Source organism: Bubalus bubalis, chromosome 22 (assembly GCF_019923935.1).
Source record: "Bubalus bubalis isolate 160015118507 breed Murrah chromosome 22, NDDB_SH_1, whole genome shotgun sequence".
NCBI classification, from domain to species: Eukaryota; Metazoa; Chordata; class Mammalia; order Artiodactyla; family Bovidae; genus Bubalus; species Bubalus bubalis.
The window spans coordinates 60,927,084-60,945,983 of NC_059178.1; the positions used below are offsets into that span (position 1 = coordinate 60,927,084).

Here is an 18,900-nt window from a genome sequence, read left to right on the forward strand (position 1 = left end):
ATTTTCAATAAATCATGACTCGCTGATTTATTTCAAAAGATCCATATAGCAGTAAACAATACCATTTACATTTAATTAGTTTTATTGAACGAAAGGCAATTTTATTTGTAATGAACCACATGTTATGATTAAGGATGTATTTTAATGACCTTTAAGTAATGCGAACAAATGTTGCCCTTGACCTAATAGCAGAGGCTTTCCTACATTATTGAAAACTTCAGAATGATTTTTAAATTATCATGAAAAGCTTCGAATGACATTCTCATTATTGTGCCATTATTCAGTCATTTGATGTCTAATATACTAGATGAAATGCACTCCTCTCAGTGTTCTTGTGCATTCAGAAATATGGGGGCTGTTGCTAGGCAGTTCTTTATTTTCATGTATCAAAAGATATTCTGTTATATGAAAATGTCACTTTTTAAAAATTACCGTGACAGTGTAGTGCTTAAATTTTTAAATGATGGATGTGCTCAGTTACTCAGTCGTGTCCGACTCTTTGCAACCCCCACAGACTGAAACCCTCCAGGCTCCTCTGTCCATGAAATTTTCCAGGCAAGAATAATGGAATGGGTTGTCATTTCCTACTCCAGGAGACCTTTCCATCCCAAGGATCGAACTCACATCTCCTGTGTCTCCTGCATTGACAGCCAGATTCTTTATCACTGAGCCACCTGGGAAGCCCCTTGGATGATGAGTGATCCTCAAATTTCCTCAGACTTGCTGGGAAAGATTGAGGGCAGGAGGAGAAGGGAACAACAGAGGATGAGATGGTTGGATGGCATCACCAACTCAGTGGACTTGAATTTGAGCAGACTCCAGGAGATAGTGAAGAACAGGGAAGCCTGGTGTGCTGTAGTTCATGGGGTCGCAAGAATCAGACATGACTTAGCGACTGAACAGCAACAACAAAAAGACTGAAGTATGCATTTAACTAAAAATGATTGTGAAAAGTTAAAGTTGTATCATTTCCACATTAAATTAAGAACCTTGTAATTATACAGATCCATTTATCACACTCATTTTTGATGCTAAAGCACACTGCACAGTTTTTGTGTGCACATACTTTTGTATGTATTTGTAGATGTTCTATATGTAGTATGTCTACATATACCATAAACTGTTCTGATATTTTATCTGTATTTTAAAGAAATAAAGTTAAAAGCCAAGATTTTTATTTTTCTTCTGTATTAACCATTTTTGTTCCTCACCGTTCATTCCTAAAGACCTGAGTTTCTACTGAATATTGTTTCCCGTCAACCTAGAGAACTTCTGTTAGCATTTCTTGTAGTTTATGTCTGCTAGCAGTGAATTCATATTTTATTTTATCTCAAAATATTGTAGTGTCACCTGTTTCGTGAAGGAGATTTTTGCTGAATATTGAATTCAGAGTTGACTAGTTCCCCCGCCCGCCACAGTACTCTAAGTATTTTGTTCCATTATGTTCTGCTTTCATTATTTGTGATGAAAAATCAGTCATTATTTTGACAGGTTTTTTCCCTGTATAGACTGTGTCATTTTTCTCTAGGTATTTTTGAGATTTTTCTTTATATTTGGTTTCTTCTTTAGCTGTGACTTTGTGCCAGGTTTTACTCCCCTGGTGGGGGGTTTGCTGAGCCTCCTCTGTCTGCACACATGTGGCTGTCAGCCAGTCTGGCATGGTTTTGGCCTCTTGTTTCTCAGAAAGCTTTTCCTGCTCTTTCTGCTGTGCGCTCTTCCAGGCCCTCACCTGCTGTGCTCAGGGACGCTGCAGCCACACTCGCTGTCGCAGTCTCGCCTCTGTGCGTTCTTCAGAGTCGCCGTCTCTTGACCTGTCTTCAGGTTCACCGACTCTGTTCTCAGTTAAGCCTATCTAATGAGTGAATTTATTTCAACTGTGTTTTTTTTTAATTCTAGAATTTCCAGTTGGTCCTTTTTTGTAAATATGTTTTCTTTTTCTCCTGTGGTTTCCTATTTGTTTATTCTTTAAGAGAATGTTTTCCTTTAAAGACTTGAAATGTCCTAGTAACTGCTATCGGAGAAGGCAATGGCAACCCACTCCAGTATTCTTGCCTGGAAAATCCCATGGACGGAGAGGTCTGGTAGGCTGCAGTCCATGGGGTCGCTAGGAGTCGGACACGACCGAGCGACTTCACTTTCACTTTTCACTTTCATGCATTGGAGAAGGAAATGGCAACCCACTCCAGTGTTCTTGCCTGGAGAATCCCAGGGATGGAGAGCCTGGTGGGCTGCCGTCTATGGGGTCGCACAGAGTCTGATACGACTGAAGCGACTTAGCAGCAGTAGCAGCAATAGCTGCTATGAAATTCTCATCTGGTCTCATTCTGATGTCTGGTCATGTCAGAATTAGTCTTCATTGATTAGATTCTCCTTGAATATGGATCTTGTATTCTCATTTCTTCCTGTGTCTGGACATTAGAATTGTATCTTCAACATACTGATACCTTGTAGAGACTCTGGATTCTATAATGTTCTGAAGAGTATTGAGTTTCTTGTTTAGTTTGGTTTGAACTGGTGTTGACTGGACTGAAATCAGACCCCCACCTCGTCTTCCCTGCAGTGGAGAGCCATGGGGGTCTTTTGCTCCTTTCTTCTGGCTGAGCTGGAACCTGCCTGCACGAGGGGCTCGGGACTCAGGCCGGGAGCGTGAGGCTCGCGTCGCCCAGCCTCCTGGACCTGCCCTCTGGGGCTTCACCTCCTCTGTGGAGCTTCAGCATCTGTGATCTGACCTTTGTTCTTCACGCCTGGAAATCTGCGGTTTTCTGAGTGTTAGCAGCCATGAGGCAAAACAAAATAGAAAATAAAAGCAAAACTTACAAAAATGACAGACTGTGTTGAGGGATCCTCCAGATCCCCCCAGTTTTGATGCTTTTCTCAGAGGACCCCCAGGGCTCAGCATGTGCGCCTCATTGCCTTGGTCGCTACCATGAAAGGGCCCAGAGTAGTGAGCACAGAGAACAGGCACGGGGTGGCTTTGCAGGAAGACAAGTCGTGTTCAGGAACTGGTCAGGAGGCACTCTGAATCTTCAGACTTTTCAGATAGCATTCCATAGCTCCAGCCCTTCCATCCTGCCCATTTATCTCAGGCACGGTCCAGGACAGGTCATCCCCTTTGGGGACAGTGGCTTCAGTGATTAGACAGCTGCAGGAGGTGTGTGTACAGGAGGAGTCTTGGGAAGTGGGTCAGGCTCACAGTCAAGCTCTTGGTCCGTGGGGTTAGCTCCAGGTACTCCCGACTGCTTCTGACACAGCCTGCCGTGAGGTATAGCAGTCGTCCTTTAGAAGCAAGAGATCCCCACACCGCTCTTGAGCTTCAAAGTGGTTTCTTTGGGTTCTCTTGCATCACAATTCATAGTACTGGCACACAACATATAAGAAAATCACCTCTTTTGGTAAATGATATATGAAAAATATTAGATGGTAATTGAGAACTTTCCAAGTAATTTTGTTTAATTATCATGTAATTAATTCAGATATTCTGTATTCCAGGACCTTTTTTCTATCAACGCTTATGTTTATGCTCAGAAGCCACAACTGGATATTCATAGTTTTGAAGGCACATTTACGAGGGTAAGTTAAATCTTTGTTAAATGCAAGTATATTCATTGTGTACGTTAAAAACATTATAGCAAACCTTTATTGAAAGTGTAATTAAATCAAGAATTAATTCAAACAAGCTCTGAACTAAAAAGTGAAGACCTGGAGAATGTTTCAGGTTCTTAAATTTTCCTATGTCAGATATTTCTTTGAGATACATTAAGTACAGTTTTTCTGTTTTTAGCATATTTACTCTTAATAAGATCCTTCTCCCTTAAAATATTATGAGTCAGTAAAATGAAGTAATTCAGCTATTTCAGTTTTTATTTTGGACAGGATGATATCCGCATCATTTCTTAATTTTTACTGACTGGTTGGATGGATGTGTATGTGTAAGTCCACATCCATTTTCTTACGTGCATGCATGTATTTCATTCTGCATTCTTTTCACTGGTGTTTTGATGTAGCTTAAAGTCCCTTCTTCCCTCAGTTATTGTTAGGATTTGGTAACTTTTGGATTTAGCACCTTATACTGATGCTACAAATGATTTATAATACTTAAGGGATTTTAGTATTTACAATTGTAGTTTATTTTTACTTCCTGCAATTATTTTTAAAGATTTCTGGTAGTACAACCATCTTTGTCTCACTCTTGGTCACATACAAGGGTTGGTGAACCGTTGTCATCACTTGAGGAAGCATGAAATGGCAACCCACTCCAGTGATCTTGCCAGAAAACCCCACGGACGGAGGAGACTGGTGTCCATGGGGTCGCAAAGAGTCGGACACAACTGAGTGACTTCACATTCACTTTCTTTCTCTCTTTCTTACTAACGGCATATTGTGTGTCGGGTAATGAGCAGTGTGGGGATGTAGACATGAGGAGGAGGAGATGGGCATGACTCTATGACTTCATTTCCGCAAGTGCTGCCGTAAAAGTAGCCGCAGTTTATTCATGGCCTCACAGCCTCTCCAGAGTGCCCAGGCCAATGGTAAGAGCAGACAGCATCACCTGTTGCTAATATGCACAGCGTAAATGTGGGAGAGTTCTGAAGACTGCATTTTCCTGTGAGTGGGGAAGAGGTCCAGATGCACTGATAGTGTCAGAGCCCAGACCCTGATTCTGTCTTTTTGTTAACTTGTGTGAATTACTGCAGGCTCTTATCAGTACAGTTCATTGCCTTCATTTCATGTTCCTAGCAAAGTTTTTTTACTCATTATTATTATTTCACTCATTATTCACTCATAATTATTTCAAACATGAGTTTTAGATTATTTCAGATGGAAAAATCTTTGCTTTTGTGTGCATTTTTCAAAAAGGAAAGAAAAAAACCATGTTAAGTGTAACTTGTTTTGTAACTGGAGCTTAGTTGACCAGAATAACAACTGAACATTTTAAAAAGTGGTATCTGCTTATATTCCTTTTTTATAGTGTAATGGGTCAATACAAAGGAGATAATATGTTTCTTTTGACTCAGCCTAATTTAATAAGAATCAGAGATTGATTAAGGTGTCCTGTGGCAATAGACATTGTATATGTCACTGCCCATGCAGACTTTAAGGCACACATGCATGCTGTGATTACTATCCATTCCCTTGAAACAATGTCAGGGTTACATAAATTATGTGCTATATGGCATTTTGTGTTATATAAGTGATTCATGTTATTATTATTGATATCATTAATTTTGCTTATTGTTAAAGACATAGCTATCCTGTCTGTACTTTGGAGTTTAAAACTGTAGCCAGTTTTGAAATATTAACAGCATCTGTGGTCCTTTAACATCACATTCCCACTTAATCTTTTTATGCTGCATTTTCTACTGTAATTTCCTTTGTAAACCATAGCACACTTATCATTGTTCATGTCTTTTTCAATCAAAATACTCTCCTTTTAAGAAGCATATCCCTATTGTTTGTTAAATAGGGTGCACTATTGAGAAAACAGCTTGAAATTGTAACATTTTGCACTCTCCCCCTCAAGGCAAATTTTATCTTTTCAAACTATATAACATTAAGAGGAAGGAAATCCAGAGAGAAAGTTATTTAGAGATAATTTCTTTCCCATCATCCCAGTCTGTCTTCTATACTATATGAGATTGGTAAAGAACTATCGTTTACAGTAATTGTCTCGATATTAGAAAAATGTTTAATGTTTAAAGTCCATCATTGTTGTTACAGAATTGAAAGCAAACTTCATAGGCACTGTGTATTCTTCAGCGCATAATGGTGTTAGAAACTGACAAAAGCACTCACGTGATTAAAGAGTTCTAGAAAAGTAATGGGAGAACCAACTTAAATTTTAAAGCTAAATTGTATAGAATTGCAGTTCAGAAAGCTTTATAACAGTGTCACATTTTCTTATGCCCTTGTCTGTCTTGGAGTTTCACACAGTGGGAATACTAGACTCAAAGATATGCATGCAGTACTGGCTTTTAACTTTCCATATCAGGGGACCGCAGGGAGAGTTTCCATATCAGGGGACCGCAGGGAGAGTTTCCATATCAGGGGACCGCAGGGAGAGTTTGAAGCTAATACAGTTGTACCCTTTTGTACTTTTGTGGTCAGTTGATGGCCAGCTGTGGGCAGGTGATCTTAAGAAGTTACTAAAAGAAATGGGTGGCTTAGAGTAACAGCATGCTGCTGCCACATCATTAGTTCCATCACAAGGATTAGAAACCAGAGGAAGAGGTTCATGTTTATCTCGTCTTAGATTATTCTCTTACTGGACAGATGTGACTGACTGTTCCATGCTAGGAGTTCACAACATCAAAATCAGTGCCATAGTTAATGTTGCTCACAGTCTGAAGGGAAACTAAATATGGAAGTTGCTAGATGCAGTAAAAATAATTCAGAATTCACACTGGAGAGTAATTTTATATATTTGTCTTATGCCTTACATGATAACTGTGTGAATCAGCAATCGGCAGGCTATGTCCTAGTCCGCACTTACTTTGCCGGGCCATGGCTAAAGCGCCTGCACCAGCCTACAGGTAAAGGATGCACCATGTAGACTGTGTAGGAGGAGGCAGGAGGGTATTGCTCTTTTTCTGACGCTCCTTCAGTGTTTATCAGTGTTAAGATTCTAAGACCATCTCTGTGAATGAATCAGAAGTTGATCATTTCAGTTCAGTCAAAAATTTAAGTACGAAATAGTTATTGTGTGAAGGCCACCTCCTCTCTTTCAAGAGTTGATACTAGAAGTTTTTTTGTAAGCTCTAGGATTTTCTGCATATATGATCATAGCATCAACAAACAGATACTTTTACATCTTCCTTTCTAAATTGTACCTTCTATTTCTTGTACAGTTGCTCTGGCTGAAACTTCGGGTTATTATATCAGTTAGTTGTGGTGAAAGCGGGCATTCTGATCTCAGAGGAAAGGTTTTAGTATTTCACTGTTTAATATGATACACATAGTGGGGTTTTCATAATGGCTTTTAATATAAGGAGGTTAGTTTGTTCAGTCGCTCAGTCGTGTCCGACTCTTTGCAACCCCATGAATCGCAGAACACCAGGCCTCCCTGTCTATCACCAACTCCCGGAGTTCACTCAAACTCATGTCCATCGAGTCGGTGATGCCATCCAGCCATCTCATCCTCTGTCGTCCCCTTTTCCTCCTGCCCCCCATCCCTCCCAGCATCAGAATCTTTCCAATGAGTCAACTCTTCTCATGAGGTGGCCAAAGTACTGGAGTTTCAGCTTTAGCATCATTCCTTCCAAAGAAATCCCAGGGTTGATCTCCTTTAGAATACACTGGTTGGATCTCCTTGCAGTCCAAGGGACTTCTATTCCTAGTTTGTTGAATGTTTTCTGTCAAGAAAGGGCGTTGAATTTTGGCAAATGCATTTTCTACATCAATTGAGGTGATCATGGTGGGTATTTTTTCCTTCATTCTGTTATTGTGATATATTTTCTTGATTGATTTGCATGTTGAACCATCCTTGTATTTCAGGAATAAATCTCACTTGGTCATGAAGTATAATCCTTTAATATGCTGCTTAATTTGATTTTCTGATGTTTTGTGTAGGAGTTTTGTATCATTGTTCATAGAAGATATTGATGTGTAGTTTACTTTACTAGGTATTCTCTTTGTCTGGCTTTGATATCAGGGTTGTCCTTCCTTCAGTTCTATCAGTTGCTTCATAATTGTCTTTCATTAGGAACATGCATGCGTGCTAAGGCACTTCATTCACGTCCGACTCTCTGCCACCCCATGGACTGTAACCAGGCAGGTTCCTATGTCCATGGGATTCTCCAGGCAAGAATACTGGAGTGGGTTGCCGTGCCCTCTCCAGGGGATCTTCCCGACCCAGGGAATGGACCTGCATTCAAATTAGTTACATCCGATGTCTCTTATGTCTCCTGTGTTGGCGGGCAGGTTCTTTACCACTGCGCCACCTGGAAAGCCCCATTGGGAACATAATTGTTTTTAATTGTCTTATCTTTCTGCCTTATTTAACATTTAATTAATACATAATGTCTCTTGTGATCCTTCTGTCTGCTCAAACTGCCTTGAATCCCTCTAGTGAATTTTTCATTTTGATCACCATACTTTTCAGCTCTTGAATTTCTTTTGGTTTCTGTTTGGATTTTCTGTCTCTTCATTCACATTTCTGCTTTGTTCATACTTCGTTTTCTTGACATTCTCCACATCTTTGTCTTTAAACATCTTTAATAGTTTTCTTTTAAAGTCTTTGTCTAGTATATCTGCCATCAGGTCTTTTTCAGGGATAGTTCCTGTTGATTTATATTTTTCCTTTGAATGGAGCACGCTTTTCTGTTTCTTTTATGCCTTGTTACTTTTTGCTGTTCAACAAGCATTTGAATATAATAATGTGGTAACCCTGGAAGTTAAAATCAGGGTTTGCTGGGGTTCTGTGTTTGCTTTTGTTTGTTGTTGTTTGATTGTCAGCTCAGCCTGAGGCGTAAACTTGATATCCTCTTGTGTCTTTTCTGAGCCTTTTCTTGGGCATGTGCCATTGTTTTCTTTTTTTTTTCCCGTATATGCAGTTGTTTTTGAATGTCCTGGTCTTTAATATCTGGCTCCCTAAAGGGGAAAAAGAAAAATGGTAGGGGTTAAAAAGAGCACCGGTCCTTGAAATGCCCTGGAGATCACTTCTCTGGGTGGGGGAGTGGTAGCAGCAGCGGCCACCTGCCTCATTGGCTACATCTCTGTCACCCAACGTGGCATCAGAGTACAGGTTCCCGATCCTGGAGCACAGGGTCCTTTTGTCCACTCTGGCTCCCACAGGCGGCTCCAGAAACACGTGTGGCCTCTGGAATTTGCCACCCTTCACCAGCTCCAGATTCCAAATTAGTTACATCAGATGGATTCTGTCCCTGAGGTTGTTGTCCAGGTGGGGAGTCATTCCTGGTGCTTCCTGCTCCATTGTCATCTTAGAAGCGTGTGTAAATTCCTGTCTTTTTGCCTATTTTTTCACTGCTTTTTCTCTGCTTGTTAGTTGAATGCAGCTGGTGGACTTGTTTTAACACTGTGGATATCTGAAGTATGAGTAATAAAAAGTTGCTAATTTGCATTTTTCTTTCTTTTCTCTCCCTGAATAGGAAGACAGTGATCCACCTGTTCATGAAAGTCTCAGCATAGAAAATACATTGTGGGCAAGCACTGTGGTTGCATCAGGTGAGAAAGGAGTTGTGGTTTTAGTGTGAGTTCGCACGTGCAGGAGGTGCTTTATGTGTTTAGGTGACTCCAGACAAGCATGTGTCAGAGTGCTTTCATCACAGGGGGACCTCGTGGGCCCGGCCTGACAGTCTGCCCTGAGCCCAGGCTGAGGTCCCTGTGCGGTCCTCACACTTTGAGGAGAAACTGAGCCACACGGAGGCTGCTTCTTTGTGGGGAGACGGTTCTGACTTGTCACTGTGCCTTCAAGAAGGTGGTGCAGCAGAACCAGTCTGGGGCTAGGGGGCAGCTGGTGAGTTTAGAGGGATCTTACACTGCTCATCTAACAGAGCACGAGGGGTTGATGTGGTGGGTTGTCTGTAGGGGGAAGTGTTAGATGAGACAGGGGCCTGACAAGGTGGATTGGGTCAGCCCTTTAAGGGCCAGGGTCCAGGTTCTTTCACGTGAAATCAGAGTATGTTGGTATATTTTTAGGGCTTCCCCGGTGGCGCTAGCAGTGAAAATCCACCTGCCAGTGCAGGAAATACAAGAGATGTGGGTTCAGTCCCTAGGTCAGGGAAGATCCCCTGGAGGAGCAAATGGCAACCCACTCTGATATTTTTGCTAGTTGTCAAACAGGGAGGCATTTACATATGCATTTCATCAAGTGGATTTCTCTGAGAGGTGTGACACCCTAAGTGCTTCCCCCTTTCAGAAGGTGGTTGACCCTGTGGGTGGTAGCAGGAGGCGGCAGCCGGCAGCGTCAGGGTGCTAGCAGGGAGGACGCAGGACTGTCTGTCCTGGTGTCCGTCACTAGTGCAGCCCCCTGCCCCGGGGCTTTGTGTGGGGTCTTTGCTCCAGACCAGTGTGTCTGCCAGAGTCCTTACGGATCCTGTCTTCAGGAGCTCATGTCAAGAAAGACAGTAAGGAAATGAGACAAAGGCAGTTCCCTGGCAGTCCAGTGGTTAGGTGGAGAAGGAAATGGCACCCCACTCCAGTACTCTTGCCTGGAAAGTCCCATGGATGGAGGAGCCTAGTGGGCTGCAGTCCATGGGGTCGCTAAGGGTTGGACACGACTGAGCGACTTCACTTTCCCTTTTCACTTTCATGCATTGGAGAAGGAAATGGCAACCCACTCCAGTGTTCTTGCCTGGAGAATCCCAGGGACGCGGGAGCCTGGTGGGCTGCCATCTATGGGGTCGCACAGAGTCGGACACGACTGAAGCCACTTAGCAGCAGCAGCAGCAGCCACTGGTTAGGACTCAGTGGTTTCACTTCTGGGCCCCAGGTTCGATCCCTGGTTGGGGAACTAAGATCTTGCAGTCTGCACGGTGCAGCCGAAACAAAAGGAAAAGAAAGAAAATGAGACAAATCACCTGAGCTTTGCTGAGTGTCTCAGAAGAGTGCAGGGTGCCCTGAAAACAAACAAGTGAAAAGCTCACCTCTCAGGGTCTGGAAGCCTTCTCTGTGAAAGGTACACGTGAACTAGATTTAAAAACAGACGGATGCGCTCAAAGGAGAGGATGCAGTGAGAGGCTGGAGCCTGACTGCTCAACACTGACCACCAGGTGGAGGCCTCATGCCAAGGGCACCGCAGGCTGAAGACAGTGGTCCAGGCCTGTGTGCCCAGCACGCGGAGCAGGGCATTCTGTGTGTGTCTGAACACATGTGTGTGCACACAGGTGACAGGCTGCTCCTGCAGGAGAACACCTGTCCCTTTAGAGAAGAGGGGAGGAAGTGTGATAGCAGACAACTCTTCAGGTATTACTTTTTTTGTAATGATAATGAATTTTTAGTGAAAAGAGAGAGGAAGTAAGGATTGCACATGGTGAGAGACCTCAGAAATGCCTCCTGAGTCCCAGGTGCAGGGCTGTGCTCAGATGCCACCGCTGTCAGCAGGGTCACGTCCCCAGGCTGTGTGCAGCTGGGCCAGGCTTGGAGTCCAGGCCTTCAGCTTCAGCACTTAGCATGTCACAGCCTATGGGAAACACCGCAGCATCCACAATTAGGTACCTGGTCACAGACTTTACGTTTCCTGCATCTAGCTGTTGTGTACTATTTTTTTTTTCGTTATGTTGATATGTATTCTTATAAAGGATCAAGATTGGGTTTACTCATAAAAATATTTGAAGATTCTCTTTGTCTATAAGTCCATTTCATCTTTGTTCCTGCACGTTAGACTGTTCCGACTGGTCCGCAGTCCTAGTGACTTGTATCCTTCTCAAAGAACCGGGCTTGTGGGCCCCAGATAATTCCCTGTGCACACCGTTTCTCTCCTGACCTCACTCCCAGCCTGACCTTGGCAGGGGCTGTAGCTCCCAGTTGTGAACCTTACGTATGTGTGTGTGCATACTACTGCAATTACTGCATAGGTAGCCCTTTCTTATTAAGGTACAGAATACAGTTGCTGGAGTGTTTTTTCTTCTGAGAGACTGTTTAGGTTGTTTAAAACCATCCATCCCAAAAGTTTAAAGCACATTTAATTTTAATTTCTATTTAGGCATTTTTTAAATGCAAACTTTTTTCATGAATTTGAAATCTTTTAACACATGCTTAACTATTTAAAAGCCTTATTAATGTGAATAATTTTTATTTTATATTACTTAACTCCTATATACTGAAGTATGCTTAAAATACTTTGGACTTCCAGAAATATTATAGGAACTCTTGTCTTCTTTCACTTGATTACAAATTGAGAAGGAAAGACCAGAATTTTTTAAAATCTTATTCTTCAAAGGTTATGTGTCACTACTATACATAAAATGGATAACTAGTAAGGACCTACTGCATAGCACAGGGAATGCTGCTCAATACTCTGTAATGGCTTGTACAGGAAAAGAATCTAAAAAAGAGTGGATAAGTTTTATCTTATTATTTATCATTTTGTTTTATTTATCAATATATGTATAACAGATTCACTTTACTGTTCATTTGAAACTAACCCTAACATTGTAAATCATCTATACCCCAATAAAAATTAAAAAAGAAAAAAGTGTCAATTGAATTCAAGTTGCTTCCTGGTGGAGTAAACTCAGGTCTTCCTTCCTTGTAGGAACTGAACGTCTGGGAGCAAGGACTAAAGTTGACAGACAGACACAAGGACTGAGGGCACCAGAGAGGGACACATGGACTCCCAGGGGGCCGTGTTCCTTCCCCTTGTTGGTTCAGAGAGCCAGGAACCCACCATGTTTCAGTGACAGGTGGATGTCAGCATGCAATCATACGTGGCTGAGCCTGGAAACAAGAAAGAGTCCTCAAGAGCACGACCACTGGACTTGTGTGCCAGACGGGGTCCAGGCTGAGCCACAGAGCAGGACCACTGGGCATGTGTGCCCAAACATTGTCCACGCTGAACCCCAGAGCAGGACTGCTGGGTGTGTGTGCCCAGATGGGGTCCAGGCTGAGCCCCAGAGCAGGACTGCTGGGTGTGTGTGCCCAGACGGGGTCCAGGCTGAGCCCCAGAGCAGGACTGCTGGGTGTGTGTACCCAGATGGGGTCCAGGCTGAGCCCCAGAGCAGGACTGCTGGGTGTGTGTGCCCAGACGGGGTCCAGGCTGAGCCCCAGAGCAGGACTGCTGGGTGTGTGTACCCAGATGGGGTCCAGGCTGATCGTGATAAATACAGTAGTGAGAGTAAATATTTGAAAACTTATGTAAGAATTTAATGAAGTAATTTAATGTTAAGAAAATTGGGACATATATTGTCTCAAAGATTTTTATTTGTTTCTCAATAATTTATTGATACAGTATTTTACAAAACTAGTCCTCATGACCACTTAGAAATTTAAAAATAGAACCTGTACCATGTAGTTTGCAACACTCTTGCTCTGGAGAAAGTTTAGTATCAGATGTCAGACAGCAGGGGAGCCCCTTCCCCTCAGGTGTCCCTAGAGACTGGACCGGAGAGCACAGACAGAAAAGCAGGATGGAGTTCGAGAGGCAGTAACTAGGGGCAGAGAACAGGTACCAGCCTGCAGCTCGTGATTCAGACTTCGGTCTTGAGGGGCGTTGTTGCTCCCCCTCACCTCCTGTGGTCTTGCTCCTCCTCTGATGTGCCCGTTGGTGGTGCCCTGACTCCGTGCAGGTCTCACCGGTCACTCTGTGTGTCCGCCATTGGCAGAGTGGGAGCCCACAGTCACATGGGGCTCAAGACAACAGTAAATGCAAGCCTCCTGGCTTCACCAGGGGCTTTCAATTAAAAAGGGAACAAAGGCATGCTTCTAAGAAGAAGCAGACATGACCTCAGAGGATGTCACGCTGAGCAGGTACCTGGCATCTTCTGCTTTTCTGGGGTTCTGTGCAGGGATGGAATCAAGATTGCCAGGAGAAATATGAATAACCTCAGATATGCAGATGACACCACCCTTATGGCAGAAAGTGAGGAGGAACTAAAAAGCCTCTTGATGAAAGTGAAAGTGGAGAGTGAAAAAGTTGGCTTAAAGCTCAACATTTAGAAAACGAAGATCATGGCATCCGGTCCCATCACTTCATGGGAAATAGATGGGGAAACAGTGTCAGACTTTATTTTTCTGGGCTCCAAAATCACTACAGATGGTGACTGCAGCCATGAAATGAACTTACTCCTCGGAAGGAAAATTATGACCAACCTAGATAGCATATTCAAAAGCAGAGACATTACTTTGCCAACAAAGGTTCATCTAGTCAAGGCTATGGTTTTTGCTCTGGTCATGTATGGATGTGAGAGTTGGACTGTGAAGAAAGCTGAGCGCCGAAGAATTGATGCTTTTGAACTGTGGTGTTGGAGAAGACTCTTGAGAGTCCCTTGGACTGCAAGGAGATCCAACCAGTCCATTCTGAAGGAGATCAGCCCTGGGATTTCTTTGGAAGGAATGATGCTGAAGCTGAAACTCCAGTACTTTGGCCACCTCATGCGAAGAGTTGACTCACTGGAAAAGACTCTGATGCTGGGAGGGATTGGGGGCAGGAGGAGAAGGGGACGACAGAGGATGAGATGGCTGGATGGCATCACTGACTCGATGGACATGAGTCTGAGTGAACTCCGGGAGTTGGTGATGGACAGGGAGGCCTGGCGTGCTGCGATTCATGGGGTCTCAAAGAGTCGGACACGACTGAGCGACTGATCTGATCTGTGGAGGGATGAGTGACAGCAGCTGTCCTGCTCCTGTGGACCCAAGATCGCCATGGCCACATCTGCCCCACAGGTCCTGCCTCAGCGCCCCCGATTCCACACGCTACAGTAAAGAGACAGCAGAGGCTCGTATAATTACATGGTTAGTTGTGCACTGGTTGACTTCAGTCAGTAGTATAGGCATTGTCTTTCTCACCTCAATTATATTTCTCACCTTCAAATTTTGTGAAAGTTACGAATATAAATTACTCATAGCAGCAGTTCACAAAACAGACTTCCATGTTTTTGTTTTTAGGTATTTTCACTTTTTTATTTGGCTGCCTCAGGCCTTAATTTCGGCCCACAGGATTTTGCTTGCATTTTGGGGAAGATCCCCTGGAGAAGGGAAAGGCTGCCCACCCCGGTATTCTGGCCTGGAGAATTCCATGGCCCGTAGGGTCAGAGTCGGACACAACTGAGTGACTTTCACTCATGCTCTGTGATTGCCCTGCAGCATGTGAGATCTTAGTTCCCCAAGCAGGGACCAAACCTGTGTCCCCTGCACTGCAAGGCGGATTCTCAACCACCAGACCACCAGGGACATCCCCATGGCTTTTAAGTTGATATTTCAGAAATGAGTACCTCTGATCTGAGCCTTTGTAATCTATAGGTCATTCTTGGGGTATTTTATTATTCTTTTATCTTAAGTTTGATAGAGCACAAAGTTAACAATTTCTTTCTGACATGTATGATTAGAAAACCAAACTTTCAGGAGATGTGAGTAAAAGAGACATACAAATTCCAAAGCAAATACTGTCTTTATAGTATTTCTCTTACTGTTTTCATTGTCTGCATGCTGAAATGTCCACAAAAGTTTCTTGTACCTGGTTGTCCTGAATCTTTACAGTGGAAAGATGCTCTCAGACACCTGTTCAGCGGAAATGGCTCACCTGGTACCGTGTTGTTTGTGATCGCAAGTTTGATCAGTTTAATGTAGGCTCTCTGAATGTAACTCCAGTGTTCAGGTTACCATTTTAGTAGGCATTAGTGAACGAACAACTTCTGTTGTCACACTTTCTGTTGTTACCAAGAGAGTATTAGTGCATTTTCATTGCGTGAGACATCAGTTGAGTTTTTCAAAGCCTGTTTTTAAAGTTAAGATTAGATTTTATGAGCTACCAAAATTAAATATGCTATTAGATAAATATGTATAGAATCAAATGGTACATTAATATTTTCAATCAAAATGATTAACTTGGAGGTGTTACCTCTGTGCTTACATTTAAGTTTCTCTGTAAGGGCCACTTTTGTGTTTTGCAGGTACTGTAATAGGTGTGGTCATCTATACTGGAAAAGAGACTAGAAGTGTCATGAACACATCAAATCCAAAAAACAAGGTAGGTTAGGTGGAGCACTGACTGCTTTAGTGAGCGGCCTCCGCTTTCCCTGGGAGAGGACAGGCTCCGGGCAGCTCGGTCGTGTTAGCTTCATGCATGTCACAGGAGCAGGGCTTCCTGTGTCGGTGATCTGGGACGTGGATTCTCTGTGTAACAGCAAGCTTGTCTGGAAGAATTTTCAGAACTATTTTTCTTTGCTTAATCAGAGTTTTATATGTCTCTTAAATTTTCATTGTTGTATATATATTTTGCCCATAATTTAACAGTTAATTATGGGTCTTTTAATTTCTCCTCAATCTATTTATTTTATAATTTGCACTCTATTTTTATGTTGATGGTTCACTTTTAAAATGAATCTGTATTAATGTTTTTATGGTATTTAACTTGATAGTGTATTGTTAAAGTAATTTTAAGTTATTTCCATTTCAGAAGAAGCATGTTGAAAACTAGATTTTAGTTTTAAAGACTGCTAGATTATATTCCTAAAATTATATTCCTGTTATAGTCCTAAAATTGTTATTTATGTAGTCATTGTGTATATAAGTTAAATCGTAACAAAAAGTTTGAATTCTCAGTAGTTATTAAGTAACATGTTTTGTATCAAGTCATAATATATGCTAATATCTACTGAATGAGAAGCTCTTTCTTACTGCATTTTACTCATTTTTCTTTGAAATATAATTTGTGTGTATCTGAGTAGAACAAAAAGTCCTCTCATGGAGCCGTGCCTGCTATGTGAGTAATTAACAGAAGAGCTTGTCTTCTGTAGGAAATTTTATAACCAAGCGATAGAAATGAAATCATTATTTGAGAAGATACCTTTTAGGACAGGATGTGTCTCATCTTTTCAGCTAAATAGTATTTTAAAAAATAGTTAACCCTTCAGAGGCTAGCAAAGCATCCCTGTTTCTCTGAATGGTTGGGCCATTTGCAGGGCCGCTTTCTGGTGATGACCGAGAGCAAGAGTCACCAGTGAGGTCGATGGCGCTCATGTCTCTGTGTCTCTTAGGGCTCCAGGTGTCTGCCTGGCGCATGTTTACAGAAGTCAAAGAAAAAGGTTGTGCTACTGTTGTTTTAGTAGAAATTCTGATTTTGATAATGGGGAGAAATAAATCTCGTCGATTTATATAAACCAAGTTTTATAAACTTTGCCTTAATTTGAGCAAATCAGATATATGTCAATAATTCTGCAATAGAGTTAAATTATTTAAAAATAAGTTATTATACTAATGACAAGAGTTAGCATCACATACATAGTTAATGTGTGTTTTCCAGCAAGTATGGTGTTTTTCTTTTCTTCCGTAGGCGAAACTAGGATGTCTAATAATGCATGTATGATTTCTAGGGTTTTTTCCTCAATCATTTTACTTTTACACTTATGATGCTATTTGAGGATAAATTTAGTTGTAAATATTAACTTTAAAGTCCTGAACCTCTTTAATCCAGCATTTTAGTTCCCCCTTAGCTTCAGTGCAGCTCACCTCTGCCATTCTCACTGTCTGCCCAAGGTCACTTCTTTTCTCAGGTCACCTTTGGTGTTGGCTCAGTGAGCTGTTCCTTGGGTGCCAGTGACCTTTCCTGGGTTTAGGATGCAGTTAAGAACTCTGACCCTGGAGGCCTGGGCTAGACTCTGGGTGTTGCCACTGACCAGCTGTTTGCCTCCAGGCACTCGGCAGATGTTGCCTTTCCTTATTAGCTTTCTACGAGGTGAAATGTTAAGTCTAAATGAGTGCCCAAGCCCCACTGCCAGTCAGGACACACCCCCAACAGCTCCCGTCCTGTCAGGCCTCGTGTCTGCCTTCCCCCCTCCTCTGCTCCTCCTCTTCTCCTCCTCCTGGTTTTAGACAGCCTTCTCAGTGTCCTTGGGTTAGGAAAAGTGTCTAGATTCTGCAGGATTGGACTCGGACCCTTGCTCAGGCACTTGTCGGCCTCACACAGGGAGCGGACTTGTCCCTTCTGTGGCCGCACCTTCCTGGGGCTTGGCCAGCGTTTGTTGCAGTCCTTCTGGTGGGAGGCCCTCGTGATGCTCCCAGCTGCTCACAGGCTGTGCATGTGGTGTCGGGAGCCTGCACAGTGGCCCCCAAGCAGACAGAGCCGGCGGGCCGCAGAGCGGGACCTGCCTTGTCCGCATGGGGCTGCTTCTCCCGAAAGACACTGGGTGGTGGAGCACCAGCTTGACATGGAAACAGTCTTATAAATCAAGGAATCATCTTAGGAGAGAAATAAAATCTCTCAATGTGCATAGGTCATTAAATCTAAGTGTTAAATGCTAGGTTTATAAGAATAAAAATCAGGAAAATGTTACAAGCATGCTACAGTGAGCAAAAGTAGCTGATGCTATTTATTTAGGGTGAGTTGATGTGTGTCGAGTGAAAAGAATGTGTAGTGTTTGAATCTTAAACAGAGAAGGGAAGAAATGTTCAGTATTTGTAAGACATTGTTATCTGCAAACTGCATCTCAGTAGCTTCCTAAACCAGCTTATTTCTGGATTTCACAGAAACCTAGTGGAAACAAAAACTAACCTTTAAAATGCTTTGACTTTCATCGGACTTCTTCAGGGAAGCCACACTGTTCTTAACCATCCACTCTGAGAGCTGCCCTGTGAGTGAGCGTCTGTGGGGACATTGAGGGATGGAGTGTCAGGTGGAAGACGTTTCCTCTCTGCTTGTGTACATGTCTGACGCATGGGCAGGTGCTCTGCTCGGCACGGCCCCTCGCGGGCCTGTCCTGGAAGCACACCTCGGTGACCTTGGGGATAAAAAGCTGGCATGGCAGGTCGCACACTGCGTCCTGTCCGGCCGGTCAGCAGTGCAGCCTTGTTCCCTTGGCCCGAGCACGGGAGTGACCGGGGCCCTGCGGCCTGCCCCAGCCTCGGGAGAGGGAGAATTGGGGATGTTTAATGCCGCGCACTGCTGCCCACCCACAGTGTGGTTACAGCGAGCTTCCAGGCCTTTCACACAGAGCTGGAAAGAGAAGTGAGGAACCTCACAGAGCCTACAGGTGCCGGTTGTGAAGGGCTGAGGTGGAGGAGAGGGGAGAGAAAGGCGTTTCTGGAGCTGGGCGGGCCACGGCAGGTCAGTGCCATGGACGCCCTGGGGATGAGAAGCTGAAGGGCGCAGGCAAAGGAGCGGGGAGTGAACATCCTGCACAGACCCGTGTGGGTGTGGGGCGGCCGGGAGCGCTTGGCCGAGGCGGGCGGGGAAGACCGGGCAGGCTTCTAGGCAGGGCCCAAAGCACCAGAGGAGCCGTGGGGGTG

General features: G+C 43.4%; 1 protein-coding gene across 1 annotated transcript in view; it reads left to right on the forward strand.

Moving 5' to 3' along the window:
• The window catches only part of ATP9B (ATPase phospholipid transporting 9B (putative)), a gene marked incomplete at its 3' end in the record, with an annotated part of 78,688 nt that extends 63,045 nt beyond the window's left edge, over positions 1-15,643 (forward strand). Inside the window, 3 exon segments of the mRNA XM_045164059.1 lie at positions 3,490-3,570; positions 9,105-9,180; positions 15,567-15,643. Of these exon segments, the coding sequence (XP_045019994.1) occupies positions 3,490-3,570; positions 9,105-9,180; positions 15,567-15,643 (234 nt within the window).
• Between the last annotated feature and the right edge of the window lie 3,257 nt (positions 15,644-18,900).